The 11,944-nt window shown below is 66.2% G+C and overlaps 2 protein-coding genes across 3 annotated transcripts in view; both read left to right on the top strand.

The window, feature by feature from the left end:
* The first annotated feature begins 3,028 nt into the window (after window positions 1-3,028).
* Window positions 3,029-6,355, top strand: LOC122463985 (serine/arginine repetitive matrix protein 1-like). The gene is made up of 3 exons (XM_043537620.1): window positions 3,029-3,154; window positions 3,706-3,763; window positions 5,460-6,355. The coding sequence occupies exons 1-3, from the start codon at window positions 3,029-3,031 to the stop codon at window positions 6,179-6,181; spliced, it is 906 nt and encodes a 301-aa protein (XP_043393555.1). The 3' UTR covers window positions 6,182-6,355.
* A 934-nt stretch (window positions 6,356-7,289) lies between these two features.
* The window catches only part of FGF11 (fibroblast growth factor 11), a 25,753-nt gene continuing 21,098 nt past the window's right edge, over window positions 7,290-11,944 (top strand). The window contains exons 1-3 of one of the 2 annotated variants that reach the window (XM_043537628.1): window positions 7,290-7,324; window positions 9,144-9,340; window positions 9,625-11,105. In XM_043537628.1, coding sequence (XP_043393563.1) covers window positions 9,148-9,340; window positions 9,625-11,090 — 1,659 coding nt within the window. In that variant the 5' untranslated portion in view covers window positions 7,290-7,324; window positions 9,144-9,147 and the 3' untranslated portion in view covers window positions 11,091-11,105. Of the gene's footprint in view, window positions 7,325-7,450; window positions 7,662-9,143; window positions 9,341-9,624 lie in introns of those variants that run through there. The other variant, XM_037888796.2, reaches the window with a different exon arrangement.

Below are 11,944 nucleotides of genomic sequence, written 5' to 3'. Positions count from 1 at the left end.
ACAGGGGCCTGGCTGGCTCAGGGGGGCTGGGAATGGGGCACGGGGCCTGTCCCCTCTAGGGGGCGCATCATACTGGGCTTGGAGGCCTGTGGGGCGGAGTCTCACGGCCCCCCACTTCTCGGGAGGAGGGGGAGGCGGGGAATCATCCATCTCAGCAAGACACCTCTGAGGTTTGCTGGGCTCCTTGGGTGGGGGACAGACCCAGCCCCCCCCCCCCCCCCGTCACCGCCTTGTTCTCCCCTAAATCAGCGGATCTGCCTCCTACAGGAAGAGGAAAGGGAGGGGAGTTACAGTAACAGAACCCAGGAGTCCTGCCCCCCTCCGCCCCCCCCCGCTCTAACCCCCCAGCCCCCACTCCCCTCCCAGAGCCGGGGAGAGAACCCAGGCGTCCTGGCTCCCAGCCCCCTCGCTCTAACCCACCCGCCCCCACTCCACTCCCCGAGCCGGGGAGAGAACCCAGGAGTCCTGGCTCCTAGCCTTCCCCCTTGCAGGGGCAATTCCTGGCTACTCCAGTCCAAGCCTCTCCCAGCAGGGGGCGCTGTGTGTTTGGGGGGGGGGGCACAGGAATCCAGGACACTTCTCCACCCCCCCGCCCAATCACTGCGAGGAGCCGCAGAGCTCGGCGCTGACCTAGATATTTCTGCCAACGGTGCAAGTTCGCGGCCCTGGTGATGCAGGAGGGAGAGACGCCAATTGGGGTGGGGGGGGCGCTGGGGGGCAGGGAGCTGGGCGGGGGGCTCAGCTCGGGGCGCTCTCCCCTGGCAGGCGGGGCTGGCCCCCGGGGCGGCGCTCGGGGGCGCTGGGGGGCAGGGGGCAGGACAGGGGGCAGGACAGGGGACGGGCTCCTCTCACAGATGCTCCAGCCCAGAAGCAGCTGCATGGCGTTCCGGGCCGCATCCCCACCCACAGCTCGGCGCTGGGGGGGCAGGGGGCTGCGGGGCGGGAGTGGGGGGCACCGGCGGGGCTGGGGGGGGCAGGGGGCTGCGGGTCGGGAGTGGGGGGCACTGGCAGGGCTGGGGGGGCAGGGCTGGCCTGGCAGGGGGCTGCAGGTCGGGAGTGGGGGGCACCGGCAGGGCTGGGGGGGCTGCAGGTCGGGAGTGGGGGGCACCAGCAGGGCTGGGGGGGCAGTGGGGGCACCGGCAGGGCTGTGGGGGGCAGGGGGCTGCAGGTCGGGAGTGGGGGGCACCGGCAGGGCTGGGGGGGGCAGGGGGCTGCGGGTTGGGAGTGGGGGGCACCGGCAGGGCTGGGGGGGGGCCGGGGGCTGCGGGTTGGGAGTGGGGGGCACCGGCAGGGCTGGGGGGGCAGTGGGGGGCACCGGCGGGGCTGGGGGGGCAGGGGGCTGCGGGTCGGGAGTGGGGGGCACCGGCGGGGCTGGGGGGAGGGCACGGGGCTGTGGGTCGGGAGTGGGGGGCACCGGCAGGGCTGGGGGGGCAGGGGGCTGCAGGTCGGGAGTGGGGGGCACCGGCAGGGCTGGGGGGGCAGTGGGGGGCACCGGCAGGGCTGGGGGGGGCAGGGGGCTGCGGGTTGGGAGTGGGGGGCACCGGCAGGGCTGGGGGGGCAGTGGGGGGCACCGGCGGGGCTGGGGGGGCAGGGGGCTGCAGGTCGGGAGTGGGGGGCACCGGCAGGGCTGGGGGGGCAGTGGGGGGCACCGGCAGGGCTGGGGGGGGCAGGGGGCTGCAGGTCGGGAGTGGGGGGCACCGGCGGGGCTGGGGGGGGGCAGGGGGCTGCGGGTCGGGAGTGGGGGGCTATAAATAGCCGCCTGCCCGCGTCACACGGAGCCGCCTGCGCGAATCCCAGCTGAAGGGGGCGGGGGGGGGGAATTCGCGGGGGGGGGGGTTGGCGGAGGTAACCATGGCAACGCTGTGCTCCACGGGCTCACCCTGCATTGCGGGGGGGGGCGGAGCTGGGAGCCCGGCGCCGAGATGCGGCCACCTCTGGGGCGGGGCGGCAGCGCCGAACACGGCAGCGGGTCCTTCCCCCTCGCCCCGGTTCACACCCAATTTCATCCTCGCTTCACTCCGGCGCGCCCCAGTTCCCAGGGCCCTGGGGCCCCGACTCGGCAGCTTCCAGCCCTGGCTCCAGCCAGCTGGACCCCGCCCCCGGGGGGGTCCCCGGCGCCCCTCCCTCCTCCCCCACCCTGCTTCTCTCCCCGGCTCCGGAAGAGGAGTGGGGGGCTGGGGGTTGGAGCAGGGGGGGCTGGGAGCCAGGACTCCTGGGTTCGCTCCCCAGGTCTGGGAGGGGAGTGGGGGCTGGGGGGTTGGAGCAAGGGGGGGGCTGGGAGCCAGGACTCCTGGGTTCTCTGCCGGGCTCTGGGAGGGGAGTGGGGGGCTGCTGGGTTAGGGCAGGAGGGGCTGGGAGCCAGGACCCCTGGGTTCGCTCCCCGGCTCTGGGAGGGGAGTGGGGGGCTGGTGGGTTAGGGCAGGAGGGGCTGGGAGCCAGGACTCCTGGGTTCGCTCCCCGGCTCTGGGAGGGGAGTGGGGGGCTGGGGGGTTAGGGCAGGAGGGGCTGGGAGCCAGAACTCCTGGGTTCGCTCCCCGGCTCTGGGAGGGGAGTGGGGGGCTGGGGGGTTAGGGCGGGGGGACTGGGAGCCAGGACTCCTGGGTTCGCTCCCCGGCTCTGGGAGGGGTGTGGGGGGCTGGGGGGTTAGGGCAGGGGGGGCTGGGAGCCAGGGGATCCTCTGGTGGGAAATCCCTGGAGTGTCTCCTGCATTGTGGGACACCCCTGCCCCCCATCTCCTGCAGGGTGAGACCTCGGCCCCCTTCCCCGCCCCACGGAGGCAGCCAGTCCCCGCCCTGGGGCCGGCTGGACGCTCAGACACATCGACACCAGTAGGGGGCAGCACGTGCCCGCGTGTCACAATGGCGGCTCTGCCTCCCCCTGCAGGATGCCCCGGGAACTACATCACAATGTTCCCGGCCGGGGCCCCCCGCCTCCCCCCGCCCCGCGCTCCCCAGTCAGCTGTGCCGGCAGGGTGGGGGGCAGGGATGCAGGCCCCGGCTCGCAGGCTCCCGGCCCCACCCCCTCTCCGATGGGGGAGACCCCCTGCCCCCGGTGCCCCATCTCCGGCCCCTGCTGCCTGGACGTTCAGGACACGGTCATCCTCCTGGTGGCGCTCACCCTGCTGGTGCAGGTCGTCCTGAAGATCGTGACGGTGGTGGGCGGCGCTGGGGGGCAGGGGGCGGGGCGGGGCGGGGGGCTCGGCAGGGGGCGCTCTCCCCTGGCCGGCAGGGCTGGCCCCAGGGCGGCGCTAGGGGGCGCTGTGGGGCAGGGAGCGGGGCGGGGGGCTCGGCAGGGGGCGCTCTCCCCCGGCAGGCAGGGCTGGCCCCAGGGCGGCGCTAGGGGGCGCTGGGGGGCAGGGAGTGGGGCGGGGGGCTCAGTAGGGGGCGCTCTCCCCTGGCCGGCAGGGCTGGCCCCAGGGCGGCGCTAGGGGGCGCTGGGGGGCAGGGAGCGGGGCAGGGGGCTCAGCAGGGGGTGCTCTCCCCCGGCAGGCGGGGCTGGCCCCAGGGCGGCGCTAGAGGGCGCGGTGGGGCAGGGAGCGGGGCGGGGGCTCAGTAGGGGGCGCTCTCCCCTGGCCGGCAGGGCTGGCCCCAGGGCGGCGCTAGGGGGCGCGGTGGGGCTGGGGGCGGGGGAGATGGTTGTCGCTGCTCCACCCCAGAAGCGGCTGCATTTCCCCGCGCTCAGCCTGTCCCCTGCTCCGCTCCCCAGATCTGCCGCCAGCTCTGGAGGCTGCTCACGGGGCTCGGAGGCTTTTTTGTGCCCAAGGGTAAGTTGGGGAGCAGGGGGGAGGGGCGGTTCTGTGATCGGGGGGGGCACCCCCGGGGGACGCCTGGGGGGTGAGAGCCTGGGAGGAGGAAGGGGGGACTAGACTGGAAGGGGGGGGCCCTGCTCGCCTCCTACGCCCCACAGGGAAGGGACTCGGGTGTGGGTCCAGCTCATCCCTGGCTTGCGGCTTCCCCATTCAGCCCTTTCCTGCTTCCCCATTCAGCCCTTTCTTCCTTTCTCCTTAATCCGTTTTCTTTCTTCCTTTCTCATTAATCCTTTCTTTCTTTTCTCACTCCTTTCTTTCTTTCTTTCTTTCTTTCTTTCTCATTAATCCTTTCTTTCTTTTCTAACTTCTTTCTTTCTTTCTTTCTTTTCTCACTCATTTCTTTCTTTCTTTCTTCCTTTCTCATAAAACCTTTCTTTTCTCACTCCTTTCTTTCTTTTCTAACTTCTTTCTTTCTTTCTTTTCTCACTCCTTTCTTTCTTTTCTAACTTCTTCCTTTCTTTCTTTTCTCACTCATTTCTTTCTTTCTTTCTTCCTTTCTCATTAATCCTTTCTTTTCTCACTCCTTTCTTTCTTTTCTAACTTCTTTCTTTCTTTCTTTCTTTCTTTCTCATTTAATCCATTTTCTTTCTTTCTTTCTTCCTTTCTCATTAATTCTTTCTTTTCTCGCTCCTTTCTTTCTTTCTTTCTTTCTTTCTTTCTTTCTCATTAATCTTTTCTTTCTTTTCTCACTCCTTTCTTTCTTTTCTAATTTCTTTCTTTCTTTCTTTCCTCACTCATTTCTTTCTTTCTTTCTTCCTTTCTCATTAATCCTTTCTTTTCTCACTTCTTTCTTTCTTTCTTTCTCATTTAATCCATTTCTTTCTTTCTTTCTTTCTTTTCTCACTCATTTCTTTCTTTCTTCCTTTCTCATTAATCCTTTCTTTTCTCACTCCTTTCTTTCTTTTCTAACTTCTTTCTTTCTTTCTGTTCTCACTCATTTCTTTCTTTCTTCCTTTCTCATTAATCCTTTCTTTTCTCACTCCTTTCTTTCTTTTCTAACTTCTTTCTTTCTTTCTCATTTAATCCATTTTCTTTCTTTCTTTCTTCCTTTCTCATTAATCCTTTCTTTTCTCGCTTCTTTCTTTCTTTCTTTCTTTCTTTCTTTCTTTCTTTCTTTCTCATTAATCTTTTCTTTCTTTTCTCACTCCTTTCTTTCTTTTCTAATTTCTTTCTTTCTTTCTTTCCTCACTCATTTCTTTCTTTCTTTCTTCCTTTCTCATTAATCCTTTCTTTTTTCACTTCTTTCTTTCTTTCTTTCTCATTTAATCCATTTCTTTCTTTCTTTCTTTCTTTTCTCACTCATTTCTTTCTTTCTTCCTTTCTCATTAATCCTTTCTTTTCTCACTTCTTTCTTTCTTTCTCATTTAATCCATTTCTTTCTTTCTTCCTTTCTCATTAATCCTTTCTTTCTTTTCTCACTCCTTTCTTTCTTTCTTTTCTCACTCCTTTCTTTCTTTCTTCCTTTCTCATTAATCCTTTCTTTCTTTTCTCACTTCTTTCTTTCTTTCTTTCTTTTTCTCACTCATTTCTTTCTTTCTTTCTTTCTTTCTTTCTTTCTTTCTTTCTCATTTAATCAATTTCTTTCTTTCTCATTAACTCTTTCTTTCTTTCTTTCTTTCTTTCTTTCTTTCTTTCTTTCTCGCCCTCACAGCACCCCCATCCCCGCCGCCCGCCGCCACCATCCGGAAGCCCCGCTGTCCGACGCACGACCCGAGCCCCATCTCTCCCCGTGACCGGCGCTCCCCTCCCTGGGATCTGCCCCTGCCTCGGCTCTGCCCCTGGGAACCCGTGCGGCTCACCGTGGACGTCAACCTGCACCGGGACCCGCCCCGGCACGACCGTGAGCCCCCCCGGGGCCTCCACGACGCACCTCGGCGCCGCCCCGATGCTCTGGGGCCCTACCATAACTGCACCTGCCCCCGGGCCGCGTCGGCCCCCTCTGCCCTGCCCCGCTACGCCAGCCGCCCCAAGCCGCGCCCGGCCACCATCTCCCGCGGCACAGACGCCCGCCCGGTACCCGGGGTCCGGTTCCGCCCCACCAGCCGGGAGGAGCTGGTCCTGTCGGGGGCCGAATCCCAGCACCAGCGGCCCACCAAGGTCTACATCTACCCAGTCCACCCGGAGACGCCGCCTGGCAGCCGCGACCCATCGCCCGGGCGCCGGGAGCTGCGCTGGAAGGAGAGCGCGGGGCCAGCAGGGGGCGCCAGGCAGAGCCGGGACCCGGCCACCGACACCACCGAGGAGGGGGCGGCGGAGAAGGAGGCGCTTCCCGGTGGCCGCGCCCGGTATTTCAAAGTGCAGGAGCCCTCCATGCGGGATTGGGTCTACCGGCCCATCAAGGAGCCCCAGTGGAACTGGAACCAAGTGGGCTAAAGTGGGGGGCCTGCTCTCCCCCCTGCCCCAGCTTGGAAAATAAAGAGTAAAGCCAGGTAGCACTGGTGGGTGCCTGGCCCCAGCCCCCTGCTCTAACCACTCGACCCCACTCCCCTCCCGGAGCCGGGGAGAGAACCCAGGAGTCCTGGCTCCCAGCCCCCCCTGCTCTAACCCACCAGACCCCACTCCCCTCCCAGAGCCGGGGAGAGAACCCAGGAGTCCTGGCTCCCAGCCCCCCCTGCTCTGACCCACCAGACCCCACTCCCCTCCTGGAGCCCGGGAGAGAACCCAGGAGTCCTGCCTGCAAATCTCATGCCACTGGGGTGAATTGGGCGCTCACAAATCACGCCACCATGGGACTGTATGGGGGGGAGGAGGGGGGCTGTGACATCAGCGAGCAGGGTCTTCGGGGTGGGGGGGAGATACCAAAGAACGACCGCCCCCAGCATGCTTTGCAGGATGGCTTTTCTCCTGGAGAAACTACAGCTCCCAGGTTGCCTATAGCTCAGAATGGCCTCCGGTTTTGGGGTTTCATTTTAATGCCCATGGGGCCCTGCAAAATGTTCTCTTCCCCAAGGGGCCCTACAGTGACACAGATGGGGGCCCACGGCAGGCTGGGAGGGAGAGCTACACTTCCCAGAGTGCATTGGGCAAGGGAGAGCGGCAGGACTACAATCCCCAGGAGGCACTGGGGCCATTGGCAGGACTACAGTCCCCAGGGTGCATTCAGGGAATTGGCAGCACTACAATTCCCAGGGTGCATTGGGGGAGTGGCAGGACTACAATTCCCAGGGTGCATTGGGGGAGCGGCAGGACTACAATTCCCAGGGTGCATTGGGGGAGCGGCAGGACTACAATTCCCAGGGTGCATTGGGGGAGCGGCAGGACTGCAATTCCCAGGGTGCACTGGGGGTACGAGCAAGACTACAGTTCCCAGGGTGCATTCAGGGTATTGGCGAGACTACAATTCCCAGGGTGCACTGGGGGGGGTGGGGGTATTTGCAGGACTTCAGTTCCCAGGGAGCATTGTGGGGTATTGGCAACACTACAATTCCCAGGATGCATTGCGGGGTATTGGCAGGACTACAATCCCCAGGGGGCAGTGGGGCTCGCCCTGCTAGGGGCGGGGCTGGCCGCTCCCAGGTGAGCTCCCTCTGCCAGGTGTGTGATTCCCCGCCCTGCGTGGGCTGCAGGGAGGGGGCCTCTGTTCCCCACACCTGGCTGGGGGCGGGGCTTTACCTGGCCTGGCTGGGGGCGGGGCTTTACCTGGCTGGGGGCGGGGCTTGGCACACCTGGGAGCCGGCTCGGCCAAGGAAGGAGGCAGAAGGCGGAAGTGTCGCTCCCACCTGTGGGGGGGGCAAAGCTGGGTCCCCCGGGCTGCTCCCGCAGGGGCTGGACCTGTGTGAGCCCCCGAAACCCTTCCCCCCCCGGCCCTCAGGTGGGACCCAGGCATCCAGCGCCGGCCACGCGCAGCTGGGAGGTAAAGACTCCAGCCCTGCCAGTGCCCCCCAATCCTGACCCGCAGCCCCCCCACAGCCCAGCCCCGCCGGCGCCCCCCAATCCCGACCCGCAGCCCCCCCACAGCCCAGCCCCGCTGGTGCCCCCCACTCCCGACCCGCAGCCCCCCCAGCCCAGCCCCGCCGGTGCCCCCCAATCCTGACCCGCAGCCCCCCCCAGCCCAGCCCCGCCGGCGCCCCCCAATCCCTACCCGCAGCCTCCCCAGCCCAGCCCCGCCGGCGCCCCCCACTCCCGACCCGCAGCCTCCCCAGCCCAGCCGGTGCCCCCCAATCCCGACCCGCAGCCCCCCCCCAGCCCAGCCCCGCCGGCGCCCCCCAATCCCTACCCGCAGCCCCCCCAGCCCAGCCCTGCCGGTGCCCCCCAATCCTGACCCACAGCCCCCCCAGCCCAGCCCTGCCGGTGCCCCCCAATCCTGACCCGCAGCCCCCCCACAGCCCAGCCCTGCTGGTGCCCCCCACTCCCGACCCACAGCCCCCCACAGCCCAGCCCTGCCGGTGCCCCCCACTCCCAACCCGCAGCCCTCCCACAGCCCAGCCCCGCTGGCGCCCCCCCCTCCTGACCCGCAGCCCCCCCAGCCTAGCCCCGCCGGTGCCCCCCAATCCCGACCCACAGCCCCCCCAGCCCAGCCCCGCCGGCGCCCCCCACTCCTGACCCACAGCTCCCCCACCGCCCAGCCCCACCGGTGCCCCCCACTCCCGACCTGCAGCCCCCCCCAGCCCAGCCCCGCCGGTGCCCCCCAATCCTGACCCGCAGCCAGCCCAGCCCTGCCGGTGTCCCTCACTCCCGACCCGCAGCCCCCCCACAGCCCAGACCCGCCGGTGCCCCCCACTCCTGACCCACAGACCCCCCCCAGCCCAGCCCTGCCGGTGTTCCCCATTCCCGACCTTCATCCCCCTGCTGCCCCAGCCCTGTCCCCCACATCTCTGCCGGTGCCCCTCACTCCCAGTGCATGGGGAGGGAGGTCTGGAGAAGGCTGGGAGGAGGGGACGTGTGGGGGTGGGCCCCACTTATGGGGCCACGGGCGACGGGGAGGGGCTGACTGAGACAGCAGGTCGAGGAAGGGGGCTGTGGCAAGGGGGCAGCTACTGACGAGGGGAGTTCGTAGTGGGGGATGACCTTGCTAATGACCATGGGGGGCAGGTTATGGGCGTAGAAAAGAGGGCAGATTACACCTGGGTGGGGATGGGGTCAGGATATGGCGTTGGGTGGGGGGCAGGTTATGGGGTAGGGGGGACTGGGGCCAGGATAGACAGGGGAAGGGGCAGGTTATGGGGGAGCGGCTTTGGGGCGCCCGGGTGCAGATGGAGCGTGGGGGGCTAGGTTGGAGGGGCAGGTTATGGGGTGGGGAGGGGTCCAGTCTAGCAGTGCAATGGGAGAGAACGGTGGGACCCCTCCCTGGCGCCCCTCCTTTTACCCCCTTCCCCTTGTCCCCCTGCCCGTGCAGGGTCATGACCTCCCCAGAGTGGGGCTCTGTCCCCCGCCCAGCCCAGCCCCTCACGGACCTGGATTTCCACTCGGGGGCCCGGATCGCTGAACTCAACCAGCTGGTCCAGGAGCTCAGCAAGCGGACGGCACGGGACCCAGGCGTCCGGGCCACCCAGGAGCTGGTGGTGCTCAAGGACTTTGTGTTCTCCTTGCTGGGTGAGTGCTGGGAGCCCGGACGCCTGGGTTCTCTCCCCGGCTCTGGGCTGGGAGTGGGGGCTGGTGGGTTACAGCAAGGGTGGGCTGGGAGCCAGGACTCCTGGGTTCTCTCCCCGGCTCTGGGAGGGGAGTGGGGGCTGGTGGGTTAGAGTGGAAGTGGGGCTGGGAGCCAGGACTCCTGGGTTCTCTCCTGAACTCTGAGGCTATGGTGGTTGGAAGCAGATGAGTCAACCCGGACTCCTGGGTTCCTTTTTTTCCTAGCCCTTCGTCCTTTCTCCCGCCAGGTCTGGTGCAGCTGCTGGATGGGAGGCTCCCGTTGGCCAACGAGTACCTCCTCCTCTCCGGCGGGGCCCGCCAGGGCACGGTGGACATGGACCCAGGCGTCCTGGGCCACTCGGCCCCGGGGGCCGACTACGATGCCGACTACACCCTCCTGGTGCCCATCCTCCAGGCCCGCGGCTGCCCCGTCACTCTGGACATGTGCCGGTGCCCGCCGGGCCATGCCTGGCTGGCGCTAGCCCCCTTCGGGCCCGAGGCTTGCCACCGCTGGGCCGACTGCTGCCGTGACCATGGCGGCGAGGCCTACCTGGCCCCAGGCCTGGTCTCGGCCTGGTTCTCCCAGGCCTTGGGCGCCGTGGCCGACAGGGTCCGGGCCGCCCCGCGCCGAGGGGGGCCGGCGGTGGAGCGGGTGGCCGGCCACGGGGGCCTCGTCACCCTGCTCCTGAGCCATGGCGCGGTGCGGGCGCTGTACGACGTGGTGCCCGTGGTGGCCTTCCAGGGGTGGCCGGCGGTGGCCCAGGACTGGCTGGGCCGCAGCCATTTCTGGGACGGCAAGCTGAAGGAGGAGGACGTGGCCGGGGGCTTCTACCTCCTGCCCGGCTCCGGCCCGGCTGGACTTGAGGCCTCGGGCCCGGCTTGGCGTGAGGCCTCGGGCCCGGTGGAGGCCTCGGGCCCGGTGGAGGCCTCGGGCCCGGCTTGGCGTGAGGCCTCGGGCCCGGTGGAGGCCTCGGGCCCGGCTTGGCGTGAGGCCTCGGGCCCGGTGGAGGCCTCGGGCCCGGCTGGACGTGAGGCCTCGGGCCCGGTGGAGGCCTCGGGCCCGGCTGGACGTGAGGCCTCGGGCCCGGTGGAGGCCTCGGGCCCGGCTGGACGTGAGGCCTCGGGCCCGGTGGAGGCCTCGGGCCCGGCCGGACGTGAGGCCTCGGGCCCGGCCGGACGTGAGGGCCCGGCCGGACGTGAGGCCTCGGGCCCGGTGGAGGCCTCGGGCCCGGCTTGGCGTGAGGCCTCGGGCCCGGTGGAGGCCTCGGGCCTCGCTTGGCGTCTGTCCTTCTCCCGGAGCGAGCTCCATCTCAAGAAGGCCGTGCCGCCCCCGCTGCTCCAGGCCTACCGGGCCGCCCGGGCCGCCCTCGGCGGGGCCTGGGGCGGGCGGGTCGGGCCCTACCACCTCTGGACCCTGGTGCTCTGGGCCTGCGAGCGCTTGCCCGCCCGCTACCTGGGCCGGGAGGAGAACGCCGCCCATTGCCTGCTGGGCCTGCTGGACGACATGGCCGCCGGCCTCGGGGCCGGGGCCGGTCCCCACTACTTCCTGCCCGGCTGCGACAGGCTGGCGGGGGTCCCGGAGCCGGGCCTGGCCCGCGCGGTGGCTGCCGTCAGGGGGGACCCGGCGGGGCACCTGCGGGAAGCAGTGGAGAGGGTCAAGATGGCCACCAAGTTGGGCAGGGGGCTGGACGCGGGGGCCACAGCTGAGGAGTAGGGGTGGGGTGTCAAATCGTCTCCCTCTGCTCTGGGAGGGGAGTGGGGTCTAGGGGTTAGAGCAGGTGGGCTGGGCGCCAGGACTCCTGGGTTCTCTCCCCGGCGCTGGGAGGGGAGTGGGGTCTGGTGGGTTAGAGCAGGGGGGCATTGGGCGCCAGGACTCCTGCGTCCTCTCCCCGGTGCTGGGAGGGGACTGAGGTCTAGTGGTTAGAGCAGTAGGGGACTGGGAGCCAGGACTCCTGGGTTCTCTGTATTCCCACTCTCTTTGGGGTTTGGAGGTTGCCTGGCTCCTCCTGTCATGAAAATCCACGTTTCCCAGACAGCTCAGGGCTACAAAGACTTTAACGTGGGCTACTCATACATATATATATATATATATATATATATATATATATATATATGTATTTTGGTGCCATTTAAATGTGCCAAAAACAGTCCGGAATTGGGGGGAGGGGGGGAACTGATCCAAGAGAACCCCAAAATGAAGGTATTGTCAGGGGCCTTTGGATCTATTTGATTACAGGGGTGACAGCATTTTTGGGGTGAGTATCAGACCCGGGGGGGGGTCTTGTAACATGTGGGAGCTGTCCGATGGGGGAACCTCGATATTTTGCGGGAGCTGGCATGGGAAATCGGACAGGGGGCCCCAGAATTATAGGGGGTCGGATGCATTCAGTTCTTTTCAGTGGCCTGTGAGCCCCAAAATATCAGCTGGGGTGTTTCTGCTGAGAGTTTGATCCCCTCTTTTGTGGGGGAGCGTTTGCGGCTGGAAAATTGGGGCGTTGGGTACCCATGGGCAGTGAACCCCCAAATGAGGGGCTATTGAATCTTTCCACTGGGCCCCCAAAATCACTA

This window comes from Chelonia mydas, unplaced genomic scaffold, assembly GCF_015237465.2.
Source record: "Chelonia mydas isolate rCheMyd1 unplaced genomic scaffold, rCheMyd1.pri.v2 scaffold_61_arrow_ctg1, whole genome shotgun sequence".
NCBI lineage: Eukaryota > Metazoa > Chordata > Testudines > Cheloniidae > Chelonia > Chelonia mydas.
This window is presented reverse-complemented; position numbering and strand designations above follow the sequence as displayed.

Bases quoted from the DNA above. Each gene is read 5' to 3' on its own strand.
- LOC122463985 (XM_043537620.1), top strand. From the start codon at position 3,029: ATGGGGGAGACCCCCTGCCCCCGGTGCCCCATCTCCGGCCCCTGCTGC. The intron at 3,155-3,705 runs GTGGGCGGCGCT...TCCGCTCCCCAG, and splicing joins TCCTGAAGATCGTGACGGTG to ATCTGCCGCCAGCTCTGGAG. The intron at 3,764-5,459 runs GTAAGTTGGGGA...TCGCCCTCACAG, and splicing joins AGGCTTTTTTGTGCCCAAGG to CACCCCCATCCCCGCCGCCC.